General features: G+C 41.0%; 1 protein-coding gene across 2 annotated transcripts in view; it reads right to left on the bottom strand.

Moving 5' to 3' along the window:
• Positions 1–698: 698 nt before the first annotated feature.
• Positions 699–25,279, bottom strand: part of CCT2 (chaperonin containing TCP1 subunit 2) — a 30,633-nt gene continuing 6,052 nt past the window's right edge. For both annotated transcript variants that reach the window (XM_068347012.1, XM_068347011.1), the window contains exons 2-10: positions 23,367–23,538; positions 23,043–23,149; positions 22,006–22,206; positions 21,377–21,542; positions 14,152–14,291; positions 13,866–13,954; positions 13,389–13,563; positions 12,752–12,929; positions 699–1,264 (exon numbers count right to left, since the gene is read on the bottom strand). In XM_068347012.1, the coding sequence (XP_068203113.1) occupies positions 888–1,264; positions 12,752–12,929; positions 13,389–13,563; positions 13,866–13,954; positions 14,152–14,291; positions 21,377–21,542; positions 22,006–22,206; positions 23,043–23,149; positions 23,367–23,538 (1,605 nt within the window). In that variant the 3' untranslated portion in view covers positions 699–887. The remainder of the gene's footprint in view (positions 1,265–12,751; positions 12,930–13,388; positions 13,564–13,865; positions 13,955–14,151; positions 14,292–21,376; positions 21,543–22,005; positions 22,207–23,042; positions 23,150–23,366; positions 23,539–25,279) is intronic.

Below are 25,279 nucleotides of genomic sequence, written 5' to 3'. Positions count from 1 at the left end.
CCCTCGTGATCCTATAGGATGACGGCCTTGGTAATCAGTGATAGGTGTAGAATTAGCATTGACTTGACCAGGTAAGCGTAATTTGAAGCCAAACTCCTCACTTAACCAGGACATTACCAGACTCCAGCTCGATTGGAGGATGGGGACATAACGAATATACACACATCAGGTTACACAAAGGGCATTGTACCCACCTGCAGTCAGAGGAGGTCAGCTTGCAGAGTTTCTCGGATGCTGAATAGGAAGTGGCCAGTTACTCACAGGTAACATCTGGCCTCAACCAACTGCTACTTGTCCAACAAGGAAGATGAGGTGTTACCGATCATGTTTTGTGCAGCCACAATAGGACCCAAGGTAAATGTATCCAGGTTCCTGTGGGTTACGTCTTGCAGGTAGAGGGCAGTGGCCGTTTGCTGTTTCCACACACTCGTTTGTAACACCTGCATCAGAGAAACTCTTTTGAAGGCCAGGAATGTGCTGACACCCCTGACTCCATGAGCACAGGGATAAAGACTGGAAGATGAGGAGCCTCACGAAAGTTTCAATGACTGATTTCAGCTATCACCAAAATAATACTCCTAAGTAAAGAGCGAAAGTTTTGTACATAGTTTCAGAACAAATATTCTTATAGCATATTCCAACAATTATCTTAAAACTTTAGTTGCATTTCTAAACCTTAAAAAGGATGAATAAAAAAATTCTTCTTCAAATAGAATTTATTTATAGAAATTCCATTTTAAATAATCGCCTAGTCAGAGATAAATTAGTGTTGAGTTAAGCAAGATAATGAACGAATTTGAAGATTCATTAATGTGCAATGGTAAGAAAAAGCTTAAGATAGTAAGGTATAACCTCCTGGCCTCTTACTACAGTAATTCTATTTTAATCTAACAATGTCCGGTATCAGCTGTACGCTTTCTAGGAGCTGCTTTGATGATATCATCAACTCGCAAAATCATCTCGGCTGCTTCAGAGGCAGACATCAAAACCTGTCTCTTGACCTGATAACTTTCAGTAATGCCAACTTCACTCATGCAAGAAATTTCTCCCATTTCCATGTTCAAACCCATGGTGGACTTTCCCTCAGCATGGGCTGCTCTTAGTTCAGCAACTAGTTGAGCAGAGTCATACCCAGCATTGTCTGCAATGATGGTGGGTATCATGAGAAGGGCCCTTGCAAAGGCCTCCATAGCCAAAGATTCCTTGCCTGCAACGCGAGTGGCAGCATCCATGACAGCCCGGGCCATCAGGGTTTCACTGCAACCTGAAATAACAAAAGTAAACTTGCTTTAGTAACTTTTACGGTTTTCGTCATAAAAATAAAATTAAAATATAAATTTGAAAGTAATTTGAATTTCTCCTAAATATACAAACCTTGAGCTCTTTATCATGGATATATAATTTGGTGAAATCTGAAATTAGCCATAAAACTTTTAGTGAGGTATAACCACCCACTATAGTTTGCGGGGACGGGGTTGACCAGGCCCCACTCTCAGACAGGTGATATGATGTTACTTTTGATTGCAGGCAGGACTTTCTGGGGGTTAGTATAGTTAGAAAAAATAGAATTTACTTTCAAATTTGTCATTTGTTCCAACTCCTAATACAAACCCTTTCGCTCTTTACTATGGAGACTCACCCTTAGGAGGGTGGAAATCCTAACCAACTGGCTGGTACAATAACTCAGGCGTGACTCTGTGCTTCTACAAACTTAAGAGACACCCAATATCTTAACTCTTGAATGTGTGAGAAAGCTAATGGCCTGGGCAATTCAGTGTGATGCGTGAGTATTAAACTCTGCTTTCATATACAGTATCAGGTTACACAGGGATATAGTTTTTACCTGCAGACAAAGGTGGTCAGCTTGCAAAGTTCTGTAGGTGCTGTACTCCAAGAGGGGAAGATGAACAATGATAAGGCCTGTCACTCGATCATTCATCCCAGAGTATCTACCGGGTATCGTTTGCCCTCAACCGACTCCTACTTGTCCTGCAACAGAGCTGAGGTGTCGTACACCCAATGTTATGCAGCCACCCCAGGACCTATGAAGAAGGTATCCAGGTTCCCAAGGGTAACGACTTGCAGGTAGTCTGACACTTCCAAACACCTGTCTAAAGTACCTGCAACTTTGAATGCTAGGGACGTGCTGATGCCCCTAACATCATGAGCTCTGGGTCTACAACCTTAAAGAGAAGAGTCAGCATTCAAGGCTCGATCAATGACCTGTTGAATCCTGGAGGAGATTGGGTTCCTCGTTACTCTCCTCTTGACCCTGCCCGTACTCACAAAGTTTGTTGACGTGTGGGCGAGCTCCTGTGGTTCGTTCAAGGTAATGCCTCAAGAGCCCTCACAGGGCATACATAATAACAATTAGTCTGGGTCAATGGTCGCAGTACGGAGAGACTCAATCAGGAAGAGCCCAAATCTAGGATCCGGTACAGCCAGATTTTGAGTCTTGGCAACGAACTCAAGGACGAAGTTGAGTGTTACCTGCTCCCATTCTCTTGAATGGGCGACATCGTAGGAAAGATACTGCAACTCGCCGACTCTCACTACAGAGGCCAATGTGAGAAGGAAGATGTGGTCTGATGACTAACACAATGGCTCATAAGGCTCATAGTACTCAAACTATGTTCCAAGGAGGTGATCCGACTTCCAGCCGAGGGCAATTACGTTCAAAACTCTGTATGAGGATGGAAAGTTTCGTTGAGGAGGAAATGTTAACTCCATTCAGTCTAAAGGCGAGGCTCAAGGCTGAACGGTAACCTTTCACTGCTGAGACCAAACAGATTTTTCTTCATGAAGGTATAACAATAACTTCACTATCATTGGGATAGTAGCATTGAGAGGAGCAATAACACTTTTACGACACCATCCACATAAGTTTGTCCACATTGCCTGATAGATAGCAGAAGACTCCTGGAAGTATCCAGAAATTCTTTTCGTCACTGCTTGCAAAAAGCCTCTTGATGAGAGGAGATGCTGGATAAACTCCAAGTGTGAAGACATAATCAAGCCACTGCCTAGTGGTAAATCTCTGCATGCGGTTGAGTGGATCTCAGAATGGAGGGAGCTCCCTCAGCACCTCTATGAGCAGATGTAGGTCAGGAAACCATTCTGCATGTTGCCACATTAGAGGTATGAGGGTCATTGACAGATCTTGTGATCCCCTTACTTTGTTTAGAAGCTTCCTTACTAGACAGAAGTGAGGTGGGGGGAAGCAATGACATCCAAAATTGTCCCACTGATGCTGGAAGGCCTGGGGATCTGGTATTGGCAAGCAGTACACAGGAAGCATCCAATTGAGGGACATTGCGAACAGGTCTACTGTTGGCTATCTGATGATTCAAAGACCACTCGGAGCCAACTATCCGAGTCTTCCGGTTCGGTCTGTCTACCAGGACATTTTTCTTGCCCGAGATGAAACGGGCTGATAGGGCTACTGAGTTATCTTCTGTCCACCTTAGGATTTCTACAGCTAAATGGCATAGTTTCTGTGAAAAGACACCTCCTTGCTTGTTAACGTACGTCACTACCTTGGTGTTGTTGCTCACCATCACTGCAGTGGCCTGTTGGAATTGCTTGAGAGCCAGAAAGGCTGCTCTCATTTACAGGCAGTTTATGTGGCACTGCTGCTTGGACTCGGATCAAAGTTTGGAGGCCGTATGCTGCAATAGATGAGGCGGGCCACCTCATCCATTTCACCATATGGCCTCCAAACTGTGCATCTGTGATGAGCATCAAATCTGGGATAGGAGAGAGGTCTGCTCCCCTGAGAAGGTTGGCCTAGCACCCACCAACCCCCGTCTCTCTTATGGTCTGGTCCTATCGAAACTTGAAAGTTCAGAAGGTTATTGTGCTGAGACCAAAAGGTCTGCAGCTACCATAGGAGAGAATGGATGCGAAGACGGCCGTTAGAAAGCACACTCTCTAAGGAGGTCAAGTGTCTAAATAGGCAAAACCCCGATACACTGGTAGAGTCTTGCATCAGAACAGGCTGAGCTGCCTACTTTATGTTAGTCTCTCTATTCAGCATTTTGGATAGAAAGATTTTGCCTTGTTGGGTGTTATTTGCATTCCTAGATATACCAGTTTCTGATATGATTAAAAATGATCCCCTGATCAAAGCCAAACTCAAGAAGCCTGTCTCGGTGTAGAAGTGTCTCTACCGCGTCTACTAGAATCAGCCAATCATCTAGGTATCGTAATAGATGAATGCCATTCTTGTGAGCCCAGGTGCATACAAGGGATTAAATAAATCCTTGTGAATCCCTGGGGGCTGTGGACAGGCCGAAGCACAGCACCTTGAACTGGTATATCCTTTCGTTCAGGATGAATCTTAGGTACTTCCTTGATGATGGATGGATTGGGACCTGGAAGTATGCATCCTTTAAATTCAGTGTTATCATGAAGTCCTTTGGTCTGACAGCCTGTCTGACCGTTTCTGCCGTCTCCAACTTGAATGGAGTCTGTTGAATAAACTCGCCCAGACGCCTACTCTACATGAAAGTCGACTGTAAAAGCCTGGGGACCCGTCTATGACCTCCTGGAGAGCGACCTTCTCTAGCATGGTATGGACATCGACCTGAAGGGCCTGTTTCTTTATTTAAGATTGATTGATTGATTGAAAGTTTTCTGGCATCCTGACATCTAAGGTCATTGACGCCGATACCATTTACTGTATATGAAAATTAATAGAGAATTCGATTAAAACCATAAAAATTAAGAAGTCATTAAAATAGTTAAATAGTTTTCAGAAGACCTGCTTCTGAAATAAATCTAAAAATTCCGCTCGCATAGTAAGACACATCATGTCCAAGAATCTTGGCAAGGATAAACCTGCCATCCTCACCTCGAGCCTCAAACAGATATCTATTTCTTAAGTTAGTAAAATTAGGGCATTCGGTCAACAAATGCCTCACTGTTAAAGGTACTAAGCAGTCCTCGCAATACGGTTGGCGTTGGCCCTTCAGCAGAAACTCGTGTGTCAACCGTGTGTGACCAATACGGAGACGACAAAGAGTCGTCTCCCATTTTCGGGGAATCATGTTATACCTCCAAGGTGATATGATATTTGTTACTTCCCTCATTTTATTGCCATCTTGACTGTCCCAGTGCTGTTGCCATTTATCACAAACCAATTTCTTGATGTAAGGTAGGAGATCGTTACATGGAATGGGATACCTCCTTGGTAGCAACTCTGATGCCGCATTCTTCGCCAGTAAATCTGCCTTCTCATTCCCAGACACACCTACATGTGCTGGAACCCAACAAAATCGAACAGTTATACCTTTCCGTCCAATAATAAAAAGCCATTCTAAAATCTTTAAAACTAGAGGGTTACTAGAATTAAAAACTTCTAAAGCTTGAAGAACACTCCTTGCATCACTAAAAATTGTAAAATTACCCTCCTTTTCCAAAGCTATTTTCTCAATAGCGGTTAATATGCCATACAGTTCGGCAGTAAATATGGAAGCTGTTAGAGGAAGTGCACCTCTACAATTAAAATCATTACTATGTACTCCAAATCCAACGCCAGCATCAGATTTGGAGCCATCAGTATATATAAAAGTCGATCCCCTATGTTCTTCGACATGTTCCATAAAAAGAGACCTGGATTCTAAGTCAGTCATATTCTTCTTAACTCCAATAAAGTATTTACAAAAAGATATGTCAGGTAATTTCCATGGAGGCGTTGATGATACCTTGAATGGAAGTACCTTATTTCTAATTATATCCAGACTATTTAAAAATCGTTTCACCCGAAAGCCATAAGGTTGAGGAGATTTTGGGTGCAACTCAAAGTATGATGCGTGTCTTACAAGGCTTGCAGTCTGAAAGGCTAGAGAGCTAGGGAGTCTTTGCAATCTAAACCAATACCGAAGAATGGAAGACATTCGGTAAAGGTCTAGAGGTAACTCTCCAGCATCAACAAGGAGACTTGGGATAGGCGAGGTTTTAAAAGCTCCAGTAGATAATCTAATACCTGCATGATGTATCGAGTCTAATATTTTTAACCGGCTTGGGGTGGCTGAAGAATATACCTCACAACCATAACTAATTTTGGAAAAAATCAAGGTCTTGTATAATTTTAAAATAGTACTGCGGTCTGCCCCCCATGATGTATGGGACAATACTTTTAAGATATTCAGAGCTTCAACACATTTAGCTTTTAGCGCTTTTAGGTGAGAAACCCAGGTAAGTCTACAGTCAAATATCAAACCTAAAAATTTGGTTTCCGATACACAGGGTATCCGTTGACCTTTAATGTATATATCCGGGTCTGGATGTACTCCCCGGATACGACAAAAATGGACAATGGTAGTTTTACTTGTCGAGAACTTGAATCCATTCATGTCAGCCCACTGGATAATTTTATCAATAGAGAGTTGGATTTTTCTCTCAACCATTGCCATTCTAGTGCCAGCAAATGATATTGAGAGATCATCCACAAATAATGTTGAGAGAACATCCTGGGGAATGGCTGAGGATATCCCATTAATTGCTAGTGCAAAAAGGGTTACACTCAGCACACTACCCTGAGGAACTCCTTCTTCCTGGCACTTACTCTCTGATAGAGCTTCCCCCACTCTCACTTGAAAAACTCTACGTGAAAGAAATGCCTGAATAAATAGTGGCAGCTCTCCTCTCAATCCCAATTCATGAATGGTTTTAAGAATACCATATCTCCATGTGGTATCATATGCCTTTTCAAGGTCAAAAAATACTGTAACATGGTGCTGTTTGGAAGCAAAGGCTTCACATATAGAAGACTCAAGTCGTATCAACACATCAGTCGTTGAGTGCATTTTTCGGAATCCACATTGAATCGGTGATAAAATACCTTTCTTTTCAAGGTACCATATCAGCCTTGCATTGACCATCTTCTCCATGATTTTACATAAACAAGATGTCAATGCAATAGGACGATAGTTTGCTGCTAAAAACTTGTCTTTACCGGGTTTTAAAAAGGCTAAAATAATGGCTAGTTCCCAAACACTTGGGTAACTATGATCATGCCATATTCTATTAATAATGCTTAAAATAAATAGCTTTGTATTAAAATGTACATGTTTAATCATTGCATATGGAATTCCATCGGGTCCAGGGGCTGTATCGTTGCAATGAGCAAGTGCGGAATCAAATTCTTTTTCAGTGAAAGGAGAATTATACGACTCTTCCCTTCTTGTTGCAAAATTTAAAATTTTATTTTCTTCAGTGCTCCTATACTGGTGACCAGGGGCTCCTTCATACTTGCTGGATACATTTGAAAAATGATTAGCCAAGGCATTGCTAACTTCATTTGCTTCAGTTACATACTGGCCATTCACCTTCAACACTGGTGGTGGGTTGGGGGTGAATTTGCCAGCTATCTTTTTTACTTTCCTCCACACAGAAGATGGTGGTGTTCTACTGTTAATGGAGGAAACAAAAGACATCCATGACTGGCGCCTTGCTTCTTTCATGGCACGACGGAACTGTGCTCTACATTTCTTGTACATAATTAAATTCTCATCAGTTCGGAGTCTACGCAATCGTGTTAGAGATCTTCTTGTGGCTCTGTGGAGTGCAGTTAGTTCTGAAGACCACCACGGGACTGGTCGTCGTTTGAATAACCCTGTTGTTTTGGGAATTGAATTGACTCCTGCTGTATGAAGAGTTCCATTCAGCAGGTCTATAGCATCATCAATACTTTCAAACTGTTCTGCTCTCCCTTCGATTTCACTTAGCTCAGAAAATTTAACCCAGTCTGCCTTGTCTAGATTCCAACGTGGCGATCTTTGCAAAGGTGGACCCTTGTTGGTGTTTATAATGATTGGTGCATGATCACTAGTATGCCAATCATCTAATGTCCTCCAATCAAAATCAAGAAGGCAGTTAGAGCTTGCAATTGAAAGGTCAATGCATGACAAAGTACCTGTCTGAACATGGAAGTGCGTGGGCTCTCCTGTATTAAGGAGCCCAACATCCTCATTCTCCACAATTGATGAGATAATATTGCCCCTTGTGTTGGCCAAAACATCACCCCATAAAGGATGTCTACCATTCAAATCTCCAAGTAAGAGAAAAGGTTGAGGGAGTTGTTGAATAACTTCTGCTAAATCATCATATAAAATATCATCATTTGGAGGTAAGTACAGAGAGCATATTGTATATTTTCTCCCCATATCTATTTGTACAACAACTGCCTGCAGGGTTGTACGTATAGACATGGGTATTTGGGGAACATCTCGACGAATGTACATGAGACTTCCGCCATGGCTCCCTGCTTGTTGATTATATGGTGTTCTATAGCTAACATACTCTCGAGGACTAGGAGTGTTAGAATCAAGCATACTTTCCTGTAGACATACTATTATGGGGGAATGCTCATGAATTAGGAGCTTAAGTTCTTCATATTTCGCCCTCAAACCCTGACAGTTCCATTGCAAAATGGAGGAGAAAACTATGGATTATTTCTGGAAGACGTCTTGGGTGAGGTCTTCCCATTAGCAGTTTTTAATCTAACATTATTACTTGTAGGTTTCTTCAGAGATGGTCTTGTTATGTTGGGTTTTACGTTGGAGTTTTTCCTTGTATCTTTTTTATATATTTGTTGAGGGGGATGGTGGACCTCAACTTGAATTTCTGATTTATTTAAATTGTCTTCTGGTTGATCGCCAACATCAACAGACAAAACATCATATTTATTTGATGTCATAATTCTAGTATTTCTTATGGAAGGGGGTGAGAGAGATGGAGGTCTCTCTCTTTTACGATTAATAGGTTGCAAGTTACCAGGTTTTTGTACCTTCCCCACTACAGGTACACCTGATAACTTGGTGTCAGGTGGAATCTCCATTAAATCAGGCAAGGATATGGCCTGGGAGAGGTTAGTACTATCCTTTGTAATGGGGGACAAAGGTTTGATAGTGGTGGGCAATGTCTTTTTGTTGATACTCAATGATAAATCTTTAGGAGGAGATGTTCTTGTCTTATGCAGCACTTTATCAATAGATTGTGAATTCCTTTTTCGAGAACTACCTACAGTAGTAGGTGGGTGAGATGATTCCCGAGGAACTTTTTCTCCTGTTTTTAATGTTTTTGCATAAGTATTAGATTTATTTAATAATCTCTTGGCATGCCCCACGCTTACATGTTCAATAATTGATTTATTGAGGGCAGCCTCTTCTAACTTATAAAACTGGCAGCTCCTATCATTAGATTTATGATTAGAGTTGCAGTTTAAGCACCTTGCCTCAAGTGTACAATCCCCATGGTAAATTTTGGAGCAAGTATTACAAATTTTTTCATTATTGCAAACTTTGGAAGGATGTCCAAATTTAAAGCAATTATAACATTGCAGTGGCTTCTGCTTAAAAGGTTGAACTCTGATCCTTTCGTTTTCTATGTCTATGTGGAAAGGTACATCAGCATCCTGGAAGGTAAGAACAATCATTGATGTTCCAGGTACTTTATGTACTTTCCACACTGATAGGGGACACATGGCCAATATCTCCTCTTCAGTAAATTCATACAGATCCCTATTAAAAACCACTCCCCTTCCATAGCTAAAGTTTAGATGGGGTTTGATGTCCAATTTTATATCATCATTTACTGTCTTCAAATTAGACAGTATAACAGACTGTGTGTATGACTTGGCCTTTATCAAGAAACTTTTCTTCCCGAATCGAGATATATCTCCAGGTGCGATCGTACCTACCTTCCTCTGAAGAAATTTGCATATCTTGAAATAATTTTCCGTACCTCCTACAGATTGAGCAAAAAGCCACATTGGTGGTTTTGGCTTTCTTTGGGATGGTATATCTGCCTCTATATCTTTATCAGCCCAGTCTGCTGGTCTGTAGACATCCAGATCTTTAGGTGCCCCATCACACAGAGCACCCTTAACACTCATATTACCAACTTTAATATCAACAATATTACAGCTTGCATTAAATGCTTCCTCGTGACAATTAAATGATAACCAAGATTCCCAATTATCATCTTGAAGTTTCATTCTAATTTCTTTTATTGATCCGTAACACTCAAATATTTTATGTAGTACATCATAATTAGCTTCTAAAGGGATTTGGGTAACGTGCAGGACTTTCAGTTTTCCTGTGTTGCCCAAATTACCCTTTTTCGGAATGTTTAAAGAACAGTCCTTTTTAGTTCCTACGTCGTCAACGGAGTTTTCTTTAAATGAATTGCCAGAGGTCGTCAACAGTGCCGGGGGCGAGTCAGCATATCCAGGGGAGGTGGGGTCATTCTCACAAGAATCCATCGGAATAAAGAAAAGAGAAGAGTGATTTTTTGAATAGTTTGATTTACCTGCTTGAGAACATTAAGGCATCACATGTTGGGAAGGAAATTTGCACTCTCCACTACCGGCACAGTGAGAGTATACTTCCCAGATGGTCCACTCCATACCCTACCCGAAGGATAGCATCAAAACAGATATAGAGGCACAGGTGTAAGCTGAACCCGCCTGTTAGGACTGAGACCAAGAAACTATGGAATCATCCTCCCCATATCTGTAATGACGGGCTTCCGGCCAGAAGCCGAGAGTCCTACCCCAAGCATTGGATCCCCCTGGATTCCGAAGACCCAACACTTGGAATAGTTCCGCCAAAAAGGTCCAAACCATCTTCGGGATGGCTGAGATCATCCTATACACTCACATATAGCTTTGAGCACAAAGGCCTCCCAACCGCGACACCTTTCACATTCATCAAAGCAGGCAGCAATACCGGATGCAGAAACATCCGCCCAAGTGGCAATAACAGATGTAGAAACATCCATGCCATAAAGAGGAAAAAAAAAAAAAAAAAGATAATAAACATACATATATATGTAAAAATATACACATATACATATGGAAAATTTTACTCATAGGGTTGGGACAGCATCATGAAAGAAAGTTTATAATATTAGGAGAAGGTTGAAGCAATATAAAGAGGAAGAAAAAGATAAGAAAGAGAGAAATTTAGATTCGAACTGGGGGAGCAATTTCCGCAAGTTCGAGAGCCCTCTTGCCCGTCACGAAGTTTCAGCACGGGAATAAAATGCCGTGCTGAAGCTCAGTGACTTCATCAAGGCATTCTCTCATTAAGAGGGTCTTTATTTAAGAATTTGACTTCACTGGATGTCAAGTCAAAGGAAGCAAAGAGAGAGATTGAACAGGACGTGGTAGCCAGAGTGGAGGGAGGATAGCGATCAAGGTTCGGCTCCGTGAAACACCCATCTCTGCCACATGCATGTAGGCATCCTACCACTGGAGGGCGGGTAGAAGGAATGGGGCCCCTAGCAGGCAAGCCCATGTCTACCTCATGAATCTCTAGCATGAAGGACGGCTTGGGGCTTTGTTTCTTATCTCTAGCATGAAGGACGGCTTGGGGCTTTGTTTCTTAAAGGATGACTTGGTTTGGGCACGATCCTCTCTTCTGCCCTTGTCGTCTTGGTGGAGACGATCTCTGGGGGTATTGCTAAGTAGTAAGGGCACAATGTCATAGACCTGCAAAGCAGGGGTCCTGAGTCTCCTTCCTCCAGTACCCATCAACTGCCTTGATGTCTTCCCAGTTAAAAAGGGAAGGATCCTCCCTCAAAGCATTGTGAAGCGTGAGCACTTCTCTCTTCAGTCCATGTCTTCACAACTGGTTGACCATATTGTGGGTTAGGAACTCTACAGTTCTAGACCCGGAGAGCAAAAAGGTAGACATAGTCCAACCACAAAGCAGCTTTCATAAAACACTTTACAACAAACTCCCTGTTAGTGGCATCCCCCACCGAGAAAGTTACTGGCATAGCTGTCAACTTTTCGAGGGTCGTATTCTGCGTCAGAGCCAGAATAGCTGGATCTAATGGCAGAGGAGACAGATCATAGTCAACTATCTTGTATTATTTCTTTGTCGCAGATAGGACAGAGGAGGCAAACGAGAAGAGTTCTACCAAAATAAAAATTCTTGACACTAAGAAAGATAACATATGGCATTTATAGAGCAGTGGTCAAATTCAACTAGGCGGAAGCTGTTCCAAAGAAAGCATTAGGTAAGAACAGGACCAATATTGTGAAAATGAGAAGGATCAATAACAAGAGAAAATATGCTTCAAAATCAGCACTGGGGAAGAAATTTAAGAAGATAAGGAAACAGCAGGAGGAAGAGGCCAAGATATTAGCAAAGGGCAATACTTACGGTCCCAATATTGCACCATAAATCTAGTGGCACTTCTTTGGTGACTAAAACCCTTTTTCAATATTTTAACATTGTGATGACACCCCAGAAGAAAAGGGCATGGAGATGCTGACTATATCAACATTCAATAAGATACCAAAATAAATAGCAATAATTTCTACTATACATTATAATAAACAAAGACTAAGTAATATCAATATATAAATTTTTAGAATGTTGCATGTGAAAAGTAATACAATCATAACATCAATATCCAAAGTATGGTGTACTAAAAAGTTAACATGTCCTACTGAAAACTTTAAAATGCTATTACCCAAAACAAAAAGTTTGTCTATTTTAAATACTGTATTTGAACTTTAGGATTAATAGCACTTACTTTTCAAACATCGAATTCACGAAAATAATATAAATTGTACATTTAATCCTAGAATAAAACACAACTTTCAAACAATAACAATGGTCATTTTATCAAATTGTCGATATATAATAAAGACAGCAGTTTTAACGAAAAAAAATCCCCAACTGTAAGACCTCGTATTAAAACCATACGCAAACAGATGAAATTGAATACTCACCGCCTCCATAAACAGTACGTGTCTCTTTCACTGTTTGTGTCAAAACGCACAAGGCATCATGGAGAGACCTCTCAGCCTCATCAAGAATCTGGTTTGTAGCTCCCCTCAACACAACCGTGCAAGCTTCCCCAAGAGGTACGCCACTGAAGCGAATCATCCGGTCCTCACCAATTATACACTGAAAATATGAGCACGAAGAACACATTAGAACCATGTTGACATGCTTCATAATACTGCCAATAACAAAATGACAACAAGAAGCCCTCCTCATAAGATGATTTTAAGCTTTACCTTGTTGGTCATTTTAACCCAAATTTAGTAGTAACTCATTAACTATCTAAAAAGGAAATGGAAAAACATTACAAAGACTTATGATGAATCTCCAACATAAACATCCCCCCAATGAAATTTATATGGATTCCGAGTTTATGAGAGTACAAGCATTGCATTATTCTGTAACTTTAGATAACTTTCATATTCAACAAACAAACAATTGCTAATGAACAGCTAAGTATGTACAGTATTATGTGATTCAAATTAAAATGTACGAAGTAGAGTTTTCTCCAGATCATCCCCACCATTCAAATTTTTAGGGGTAACACAGCATTTTGAAATGCATCCCACACATTTTACTTACCTCCTCAATGAGATCACAATGGCCAAGCTTCACCAATTCTGGGTTATCAAAAGTTGACGTAATTTCTGCACCCGTGACCAATGCTAACCTTTCAATGCCATCAAAGTCGGCGTGTTCAATGGCCATGACACCAGCATCGGCAAACAACTGCTCAGGATAATTGTAGATCAACTGTCTGCGGAAGCAAAATAAATTTAAATAGAAAAATAAAACTAAATAACATTTTAACGATACTGTGCATCTATTTGGCATCAAAATGGCGTATCTAAAGGCACGCGGCTTCTGTGCGATTTTGTTCGAGTGACATGAGGTACTAAATATCTTTCCTTTGCATGATTAACTTGAAATTAAAATATCTACATAATTCAAAAGGTTTTAAAGTACTTTTTGTTCACACAAATACAGGGTACCAATTAACACTAAAAACATTAAATTTGAAATAATAAAAAAAATACATCGATCGATTACAAATCTTACCTGTTGATAAATACATTTATGTCATGCTTCAAGATTTTCTGTACTTTAGCTTTCATCTTTTCTTTCTCTGCCAGTTCTAATTCGGCTACCTGTTTAAGAAACAAACCAGTAGAGTTTATAAAAATAACATTCAATCACAATCACAATATATATTTTAAAACCAATATTAGACTAATCATAAAAGGGATATTCTATAGCAGGTACTGAAGATATATTCGTACATAACACTCATCCAATGACTTTCAGATGAGAATAAGTAATATATCAAATAGATAAATATTTGTACCTTAGCAGTAGATTCAACAGCAATCTTGGATCCAAACACTTTTATTTTGTCGGTGTCCATTGGAGTGTTAGCCACCAAAATCTTAGCATTTTCAATGTGCTTGGGTTGATTTACACCAATCTTTTTCTCTAAAATAAATCCTGAAAAACAAAACCATCATTTAAAACTTTACCCAATTTACTTAGGTTAACCAATACCTGAGCAGTCTGTAAATTGTTGTCTTTTTGATACAGATTGAAATAAAAATGACAATTGAAAGTAATTTGTATTTAAAATGGTGAAGCTGGAAGACATGCCATAAGACTTTTAGCTAAATATAATCACCCACCAGCTACTTAGCGGGGGTAGGGTGGGTAGCCCGCTCACTAACACACTAGTGTTGTATTAGCAGTTTTGATTGCAGGTAGGACTTCTTGGGGGACAGGTGATGACGGGCCAATTTGTCTAGTAGTTACAGGTTGCATCGTTAGGGAAAAAACAAATTACTTTCAATTTTGTCCTTTGCTCCGACACTAAATACAAACCCTACCACTTTTTATAGGGATGATTCGCTCCTTAGGAGGGTGGAAGTCCGAAGCAAATGGCTTTGGTATTTGACCCAGGGTGCTCCGCAAGTAACAGGTAGAAACCCTTACACCTTGCTGAATTGTGTACAACGCACGATCAGCGGCCTAAGCATAATGTGTTTAGGATACAAGCAATCTGACTGGTCTAGGTAGAGTTCTCAAAGACAGGCATCTTAGAATTTACAATAGACGTTACCCAATTCAACCTCACTAGGGGGTAGGGGGACATAAGTACTACAGTATTTCTTAGGTTCCACAAGAAAAAATCGTTTTACCTGCATATAGGCCAGGCCAGTTTGGAGAGGACCGTGGGTGCTGTTCCCCCAGGGAGGGGGGAAGACGAGAAAAGAAAGGTAACCTTTGCCCTCAACCATCTGATACTTGTCCATGAAGGAGACTGAGGTATTTAAACCACTTGTTGTGATCACAGGGCCATTGGAGAACGTCTCCAGGTTCCTGTGGGTCACATTTTGCAGTTAGTGGGTGGTTAAGGTTGTTTGACGCTTCCGCATGCGTCACAGAGTACAGTAGTTTCTTTTGAACGCTAAGGACGTTCCAATGCCCCTAATGTCATGAGCCCCAGGTCGCTGTTGTGGAGGAGGATCGGGATTCAGTGCAACGTCTATGATCTTGGGAATCCATGCAGAGATGGTATTTTTTGTGATCCTACTCTTGAACTTCCCCGTGCCGACGAAAAGTGCCGATACTCGGGGCCAGCTGCTGAAGTTCTATTGAGGTAATTCCTCAGAAACTACTTACTGGGCACAGTAACAGTTGATCTGGATCATCGGTTACAGAACAAAGACTTCCAATCCAAAAGGACCCAAATCTAGGATCCGCTACTCCCGGATTTTGAGTCTTGGTAATAAACCAGGGATGAAGCTGATAATCACCTAGCCCCATCCCTTGGAATGGGTGACATCATAGAAAAGACCATGAAGTTTGCTAATCCTCTTGACTGCGGCCAAGGCGAGTAAGATCACCATGGAAGAGGTCTAACTTCTGACTGGGGGCAGGTAAGCCAGTAACTTCATATAAGGAGAGATAGGCTTAAAGGTGAGACTCAAGGCTGAGCGGTAGCCTTTCACTGCCAAAACTGAGGAGCATTTCCTCATAAAAGTAAGCAAGAAACTCCAATATTGTTGGGATAGTGGGATCGAAAGGGAGAGATATCCCCTTCCACGATACAAACGACAGACTGCAGCTGAAGATCTACGCAGGTATCAAGCGAGGTGCTGCTGGATATTATCCAGACATGAAATCATAGTTTCACTACAGCTTTGTGGAAGATGTTCGAAGTGGTTGTTTGAGTTAATTGTGTCATGGAGGGAGTTCTCTTGGGATCTCCATCAAGAGTTGCAGAAGATCCTGGAACCACTCAGCATGATGCCATGAGGGTCATAGAGAGATTGTAGCCATTTTCCTCTTGGTAAGGGTAGAAGAGACTCTTTAGCTATGGTAAGCAGCTCTTCCAGAAGGACACTCCAAAATCAAACCATTGTTCTCTAGTCTTGGATAGTGCCATAGCCTCTGTACCATGGCCTTACACTGTCTTGGGATAGAGTTCTCTTGCTTGAGGGTACATGCAGGCACACTTCTATCTTATTTCTCTTCCTCTTGTTTTGTTACATTTTTTGTAGTTTATAGAGGAAATATTTATTGTAATGATGTTACTGTTCTTGAAATATTCTATTTTTCCTTGTTTACTTCATCACTAGGCTATTTTCCCTGTTGGAGCCCCTGGGCTTATATAGCATCCTGCTTTTCCAACTACGGTTGCAGTTTAGCAAGTAATAATAACAACAATACTCTGGTTTTGTTGAGTACAGTCAGCCCTCATTAATCACGGGTTCTTGCTTCGCGATTTCAGTTTTTCGCGACTAAGGGAGAAAAAAAGAATTCTCTATGATGATTGTTTAGCCAACATTAAGAATTTAATTTAAAATAGTTGGCAACAACCTTGGGATGGCCAAGAACAATGCAATACCCATTAAATAAAAATTCTCATAAAAACTGATAAAATTCAAGCCAGGCGATGATTTCAAATAGCCTGCACTCCTTTACACTGGGAACACTGCGCACCACTACCTATCTCTACACACAGCTTGTACTAGCTCTCCCTGTATAGTGCATATCCATTTAATGTTGTAAAAAATTGCAGCTATACATGACATAACCCGAATTTTGATTAAACTGGTGTTTCACTTGACTGTATCCAATAATAAAGCAGGTGCTGATCACATCATGGCACCCAAAATACTAAAGATTGATAAGATACACCCAAAATTTAAAACAAAAGCACATAAATGTTTTATTAAAGCACAATTAACTAGTTAAATGATCGTAATTTTCTAGAATGCAATAATGCCAGAGAGAGAGAGAGAGAGAAAAAAGTAATCTAATGCACTATTTTTCTATATTTTAAAGAAAATTATTATCAAGATATTCAAGGTTTTAGTTTATAAAATAGCTGTATTCCTGTTTAAGAAAGTACAGATATGCAGTAACATACTGCGCAAGAGACAACAAAAGTTGCGTCACGCTTCAAAAACGCGTAGTGGTGCAGGCTACCACTCGTCTGAACAAAAACACTACCAGCCGTTTGAACAAAAACTCCGAACACTTACAGTAACTAAAGTTAAGCTGTACTGTAGTAAAAATACTGTACATATATTACAGTAATGTACACTACAGTATCAGTGAGTAATAGGTTACAGTACAGTATTACTAGATAGGGACAACTTTTGCTACATAGAACAGTAAGGGGATGATGATGCTTAGATAAAACTTTACAGTAGCACAATACTGTACTATAGCCTAAGTCCAGTATGTAGTATACATGTGTGCCAGTGTACTGTACACTATATATATGATTATGAACTGTTGTAGAAACCAAACTGAAACAATATTAGGCAGTATTTACTGTGTTAATCATCAGCTCGAACATCCGCTTGTGGCAACGGGCAGTGACTTTTAGGTTAAGAGTTAGCCCACCCTCGTGCAGTATTTATTCGCAAAAATTTCCTTTTCGCGCCTGTGTCCAAAACCTAACTTATCGCAAAGACGGAGGCTTAAATGTAGTCTTCTCATCAAACAGAACGGTGGAAAGGCAAAGACGTCGATGTTGTCCCACCATTGTTGGAATGCATCTTGCCAGAGAGCCTGTGGAGCAGTACAGTGGGAGCCTGAAGTTCAGGGATATCGGGAACAAGTCCACAGTCGGGAAACCCCACAAAGTCAGGACTTTGTTGGCTACTTAATGATTCAAAGACCACTAGTAGCTCACTATCTGAGTCGCTTTGTTCTCATTGTCTACGAGCACATTCCGGGGAATCCGAGTCGCTTTGTTCACATTGTCTAAGAGCACATTCCGGGGAATCCGAGTCGCTGTGTTCACATTGTCTACGAGCACATTCCGTCTGCCTGGAATGAAGCGGGCTGATAGGGACACAAAGTTGTCATCTGTCCATCTCTACTGGTAGATGGCATAGGGGCCACAAAAGATACCGCCATGCTTGTTTACGAAGGCCACTACCGTGATGTCGCTCATCAACACTATGGAATGACCTGCCAGGAACTGCTTAAAGGCTAGGTAGGCTGTCCTCATCTCTTTGATTTATAGGCCTTGCGGTGCAGCATGTGGGTCCCCCACACTTCTTTCCACACATCTGAATCAAGCATCAATTCTGGGGGGAAAACGAGAAGGTAAACCCCTCTGTGGAGCTTTTCGTCTGCCACCCACCACCTTAGCTTCAGGTTCGTCTGCTGCTCTAGTCCCATTGGGAATATGATGTCCGAGGAATCGCTTGACTGATAACAAACTCTTGTACACCAGCCAAACACTTGTACTCCAGCCGCCACTGGAGAGACCGAATCCCGAGGCAGCCGTTGGGTACTAGACAGGACCGGGATGATGGGTGACCTATGAGATGCAGCAACTGCTGGGCTGGTGGTTCTTCTTGTCTGAGGAAGAGGCTTGCTACCTTCCTCAGCCTCTGTACCCTGTTGTCTAAAGGAAAAATTTTGTCTAAGCTGGTGGGTGATGATCATACCAAGATATACAGTACCAGTCTTTGAGAAGGAAGCAGAGATGACTTCTTGAGGTTTACCACGATCACCAGATCAGGGCAAAACGCGAGGGAGTCTGTCTCTGTGCCGAAGAAGGGCGATCACTCGTGAATACCCGAGGTACTGTGGAAAAACTGAAGCCCTCGTGAATACCCGAGGTACTGTGGAAAAACTGAAGCCCTCGTGAATACCCGAGGTACTGTGGAAAAACTGAAGCCCAGTACCTTGAACTCGTATTGTATGTGGTAGAGTATACTCCTGAGATACTTCCTTGAAGATGGATGGACTGGGATCTAAAAGTATGCATCCTTGAGATCCAGTGTGCACATGAAGTCCTGTGGTCTTACCGCTTGTCTGCCATCTCAATGATGAATGGAGTTTGTCTTGTTCAGAGCTGAGAGGCCGATGACGGGTCTCCTGACGCCCTTTTCACAAGAAAGAGTTGACCGAAGAAGCACGGGGATCCGTCCTTGATCTTCTGTAGAGCATCCTCCAACATGGTCTGGACTTCTTCTCGTAGGGGCTGCTCCTTTGCGGATCTTCTTTCGGACAAGGGCTCGACGGAACTGGATTAACGAATCAATGAAAAGAGAGATTGAATGAACGAGATGCGATACCCTGACCAAATCGTGGAGTTGGGCCCCATGCTGCATCCACCTCTATCAGCAACATTGCAGGTATCCCCAACTGGTGGAGAAGGGGGAGGATTCCCCGTCTACTTTTGCCCCCATGGGAGGCCTTAGACTCTAAGGCCTCCCATGGGGGCAAAAGTAGAGCCTTTCCCTCCTTTCCGTCCAAGGCAATGTTTCAAAGGGGAGTGACAAGATCGTCGGTTTTTAGGAGAGCTGAAGAGACATCTCCTTACAGATAGAGAAGGAAAACGTCTAGCAGAGCAGCGAGGACTATGCCCTTGATGAGGTGATATCCTTGTGATGGAGGGCTCGTGTTGACAACAGCATGCGGAAGAGGGAGAGAAGACTTGTCAACAGCGGCGAGGTTCCTCCACAAGAGAGACCTTGGAAAGGAAGGGAGTCAGTGGAGTGACAAGTCGACATCTGGAAGGTCTTGGGAACAGTGTCTTTGGAGATGGCCTCACTCGCAAACAAGAGGTGACCACCCGCAGGAGAAACCTGCCTCGGACTTTGCTCCTCCGCCAAAGTAAGTCGGCTCAGCATGGGGGAGAGTGAAGCATTTGGCAACAGCAGCAGCTGCAAGCAACGGTGAAGGATGAGACCCTTCGATGGCAGAGGAAAACACTCCAGGTTCTCGGAGTTCTGTACTCATCGAGGTAGAGGCTTCTGTTCTATTTAGGAGAAAGCCGATGGTCACTTCTTTTCAGCACCAAGTTGGAGAAGCTCCAACATTGCCTCTTTCGAAAGGGAACAGTCATTCCCAGTGAAGGCCAAACCTGAAAAACATCAGGAAAGGAAAAAGTTTTTCCCAAGGGATGGGGCAGAGCTGCTTCTCTATGGGGAAGCAGTCCTGTCCTTTGAACACCGGGGTTGACCTTGTGTTAATTGGTCTACACTCCAGTCTGATCGTTCCTCGAAGGAGACAAATCGAGCAGGAGCTTCAGGAAGAGATCGAGGGGACAAAGAAGAAGTCAGGGGTTTCTTCGACTTCGAGGAAGACTTTGAAGGCGAAGAACCTCTCTTAAGAGTTCTTCTTGAGCTGTCTCCCAAATCTCTTTCACTAGGAGGCAGACCACTCCCAGCATATAGGGGAGGTGTTGTACTGGTCACAGCACCTCCTTCGGCAGGACAGACAACAAATTTAGATACGTCTCAACGGAGGACATAAAGGTAACGCAAGAGCAACCCTCAGGTCCTGGACACATACATAATGGACGGCAAAGAAGAAAATTAGTCACAAATGTAAAGAAAAAGAAAAAAAAATTGGGTCAAATGACAAATCAAGTTGGGAGGCAGAGAGCAACAACATCTGTTCACCACCGAGCCATAAGTAAAAGTGGTAACACAATACTAGTGTATAAGTGAGTGGGGTAGCGAACTCCACCCCTCACTAACTAGCAGGCGGGTGATTATACTTCACTTGAGTCTTATATCTCGTCTTCCAGCTTAGCCAAAAGCATAATCCTATAAATAATGCAGGGTTTGTATTTAGTGTCAGAACAAAAGTAGTTTTAATACAAGAAATTTTTTTTTACTGAAGTCACTGAACAATTCCAATATCTCTGACACCTTAACCTACAATTTACTGTCTAAAAATTATGAGGATCAGTATATTATTACAACAATTATGAAATACTACTTCAATTGTGCCACAAGACTAATTAATTTTCATATTTTACTAAACCACTGTTTTAACTGAAAATTTAGCAAGCAAATACTTGCACGTACGGTGGTTGATAAAAAAATTATTTAGGCAAACTTTGTGAATTCTATAGGGATGTAGACCACAAAACTCTACCTGAGAGACATTGAAGACTGTCAAAAATTGTAAAAGGAGAGATGCAAAGAGTGGAAAACACATACTATTTTTAAAATCATTTCACATGGTTAAGCAACCACAGTAAGCTTCCTTATGACATTACTGGACTTTTACCACATAAAAACCAAAATACATGTTACCTTTATCTAAAAATGAGTCTGCTAATGTGCCACCTTGCTTTTTGATAATCTGAATTGCATCTAAATTACCAGATCCCTTCAATCGTAAAACTGCGTCGACGGCCAAATTAGAAAAGAATTCCTTTTGTTGTGAAAGAATTTTTGAGCTGAGTGTAGTTTTGGCGATCTGAAATATTACAAAAACATTGGACAAAATAATAAGAATACGTACACCAGACAATTATTTTTTCCAGATATGAAATACTTTACAGTTTCTTATAACTAGTGTTCAGGAGTTATTTCTCACAAGGTAATTAGACTACTGTACTTTGTCTAAGCTTCTCTGAAACGAGTTATATCAACCGCCAAACACATTTGCGACTGCCAATATAACTTCACCGTGTTTCAAAATGAGATAACATACATTTATTTCGACAACGAAAATGCCTCATCTTTGTTAATGTAATTGTCTAAAAATAACTAATTGTAATAAAAAAAAATATCAAAACACAGTAAGCAGGCAAGTTACATGTACAATACTGTGCAAACTTAGACATGTCAATTACTGTACTATATTTTCAGGGTCCTAATTAGATAATACAGAAGTGATACATATGAAAAGGTATTCTATAAAAATTAGTACATCTAACCTTCATGAGATCATCTCTAAATTTTGCTGGGTCAGCAGAATTGTCTTGGGCTGACTTTGTTAACGCCTCACGTGCAACATCTGTGGCATTGCGATATCCTGCAATGATGGTCTGTGGATGTAATCTCATAGCAACTAACTTCTCAGCTTCTCTCAGAAGTTCAGAAGCCAATACAACAACAGAAGTAGTTCCATCACCCACCTGAAAGTAAACATTATGGTTCATATCATATTAATTTAGCCTCACCATTTTTCTCTGCCATCCTTGTCATGAAAAATATTTTGTCCATATGATTGGTAAATGCATGGAGACAGAGTGAAAGCATCATGGTAAAACAGGAGAGAGAAGTAAAGAGAGTTGTTTTAGACAAGATAACATTAAGGCTCAAAATGAAGACTTACTATTTTATGGGCCAAATTTGGCTTTCATATGGAAAAGACTTGTCAGAAAGAATCAAGATGAGGATGGTGAGACAGATTGCTAGAACATCAATAATGGAATGGAGGGAGAGTTAGGATATAAGAATGTGTGGTATACGTAATGTAAAGGAGAAGGCCAGGGAATCTTGTCTGAAATAATGTAGTAGTAAAAAAAAAAAAGAGAGAGAGAGAGAGAGAGAGAGAGAGAGAGAGAGAGAGAGAGAGAGAGAGAGAGAGAGAGAGAGAGAGAGAGAGAGAGAGAGAGAGAGAGAGATATATATATGCCAGTAATGGGGAGGAGTGTGGGTCATCTCTAGATCAGATGGGTAGATGTGGTTTGGAGGGATCTGGGTTATGTGGGAGTTAGGAAGATGATGCAAGGAATAAAAATAGAGGGAGAAAGTTGACTAATGTGACTTTTGCACAATGTCAAACATCCGCTTGAATGAAACACCCACAATAGCCAGAGATTTCTGTAAAACCAAAATTGGTACACTATTGTAGCCAATAGACTGTTGGATACGCAAAACTAATATTACATATCTGGTACAGATTATTCACATCACTTTCCATTTCCTTTTCAATAAAGTGTAGATGGCACAGAACAAAAGATCTTACCTCATCATCCTGTGTTTTACTAATATCAACTAAAATCTTGGCTGCTGGATTATCAACCCCAATGTTCCTTAGAATTGTAGCACCATCATTTGTGACCTCGATCTGACCTGCAATTAAAAAACAAAGACTTTGAAACCTAACTGCAAAATGCAAAGTACTCTAGCAATTTTTATTTCAACAATACCATAAATAAATAAACTCATTACAGTATGTCAAGATTAAGACATAATTTTTCATAAGATACTGTTTCTCAGTTATCACACATAAGCTTTAGTTATACTGAACTGAACTATAAGCATATTGTACACCAACAAAGTCACTGACCTTCATTTCTTCCCATAGCAACCAAAATTTTGTCCATGCCTCTGGGTCCAAGAGTAGAACGGACCAAGTCGCCAACAGCAATGGCACCGATAAAGGAGGAGAGACGGGCTGTCTCTGACCTCTCCTCCTCGGCTTCTGCCTTCATAATCTGTACTGGATTCAATGCCATAGCCTAGTAAAAAGGAAAAATTTGTAGAAATGTAAATACGCCTTCTTCAATAATTCCCCCACCCCGGAACATCCCATCAATAAAAACATACTGCATCGTTATATCAAGCAATATGAAACATGCTTACTGTGCAGTATAAAACAAATCACACTTGTCATTGGTATCATCACCACAAATTGTCCTTTGTCTTTTCTTCCAACTACAGTACTGTTGTTGTTACACAGTTTTCTGTAATAGCTTCCAAATTGGATAGGAGTTTTACTGTACACTACTTCAGGGGTAAAAGCTAACGGAAGAATGCTACCCTACAGTTATTCCAAATAATTCTTCACCAATACAAAAGGAAAAAGAAAGGGAAAAGTTGTTTTTCCATTATCCTTTATAAAGGAATTCAGTAAGAAAGTCAGTTGAAACAGACTGGTAATATCATGGCTATTGAATTGCCACCATATATCAGAATTTACTGTAGTTCAAGGACATTTTCAAGTGTCATACAAAATAAAACTAGTGGGCCATGGCTCTCCCGGTTGAACACAGATCTTCAGGATAACTATCATAAATTTTCAGAAGATTATATGCAATAAACAAATGACTCTCCCGGTTGAACACAGATCAACAGGACAACTATCATAAATTTGTTTCTATACGGGCTATAACAATAACGCAACTATTTCAATTAAATGAAATAAGCATAAAAGCGTCATAACATAAAAAAGTACAGTACTGTACTATAATACCAATAGGTAAAGGAGAGAGATTAATACAATCAACATCATCGTGTATGATAAAAATTAAGATTTCCCTTCAATAAAATGTATTCTCCATTTCCTATAGTTTATGAATGGCCATATTCAATTGTTAATACTATAATGCTCGAAAACTTCATACATCAGAGATGAACAAAGACCAAGACACAGTGAGTTACCCCTGAATACGAACTAAGGTATATAAAAGAGCAACTGCAAATCTGGAAAGGTTTCACACCTTGGCATTATGCTCGACTTCACAGTGAATTATTGGGTAGTTGCTTTTTTCTTCTTTTTTTTTGTTCCTACACGGATACCAACCCTCATCCTTTAATAGGAGCGTGATTCAAGTGAAGCTGGAAACTAAATTGTTAAAATTCATAAGGTGTTGGTGGTTACTAGCAGATATCGGGGAGTTGCCCAGGCCCCTGTCAGATCACTGAGTAGCCATTTTGACTTTAATACTGGCATACTCTTCGTATTCCAAACATGACTTCTTAAATTTTCTTTCTCCAATTTGTTTGAGCTATGTTTGCTGTTGTATGGAGAAACCAAGGGTAGGCATGTGGTCTTGCCCAAGAGTTTTCAGCCATCAGTTCGGAATCTTCTTGAGCAACATGTCTGTGGATCCTCATTCTGTGCGCCATCTAAAGAGGGGGGGAGGGGGGCATGACCATAGACACACGAGACAGGGGCTACAGGATGCCCAAGATTTGGGCAGACTCAATTTTTTGGGCAGAGAAGCCAGTGCACCTGTCATAAATGATGATCCCCATCTTTGAGTATTTTATATACAGTATAAGTGCATTTGTGTATTTATATAATTGCTTGGATTGACAAGCAATATTTATTTCGGGAACTGAGAGCGCTGGCCCCCAGATGAGAAGGGCCACGTACGCTTGTGGTCATGACTGCTTGCAACCCCACCCCATGAAAGGAGTGGTTGTCCTCCCAGTGACATGAGTACAACTAGGGGAGAAAGAAGTCCTAGCAAGATT

The sequence above is a fragment of the Palaemon carinicauda genome, chromosome 23 (genome assembly GCF_036898095.1).
Source record: "Palaemon carinicauda isolate YSFRI2023 chromosome 23, ASM3689809v2, whole genome shotgun sequence".
Taxonomy (NCBI): domain Eukaryota; kingdom Metazoa; phylum Arthropoda; class Malacostraca; order Decapoda; family Palaemonidae; genus Palaemon; species Palaemon carinicauda.
This window is presented reverse-complemented; position numbering and strand designations above follow the sequence as displayed.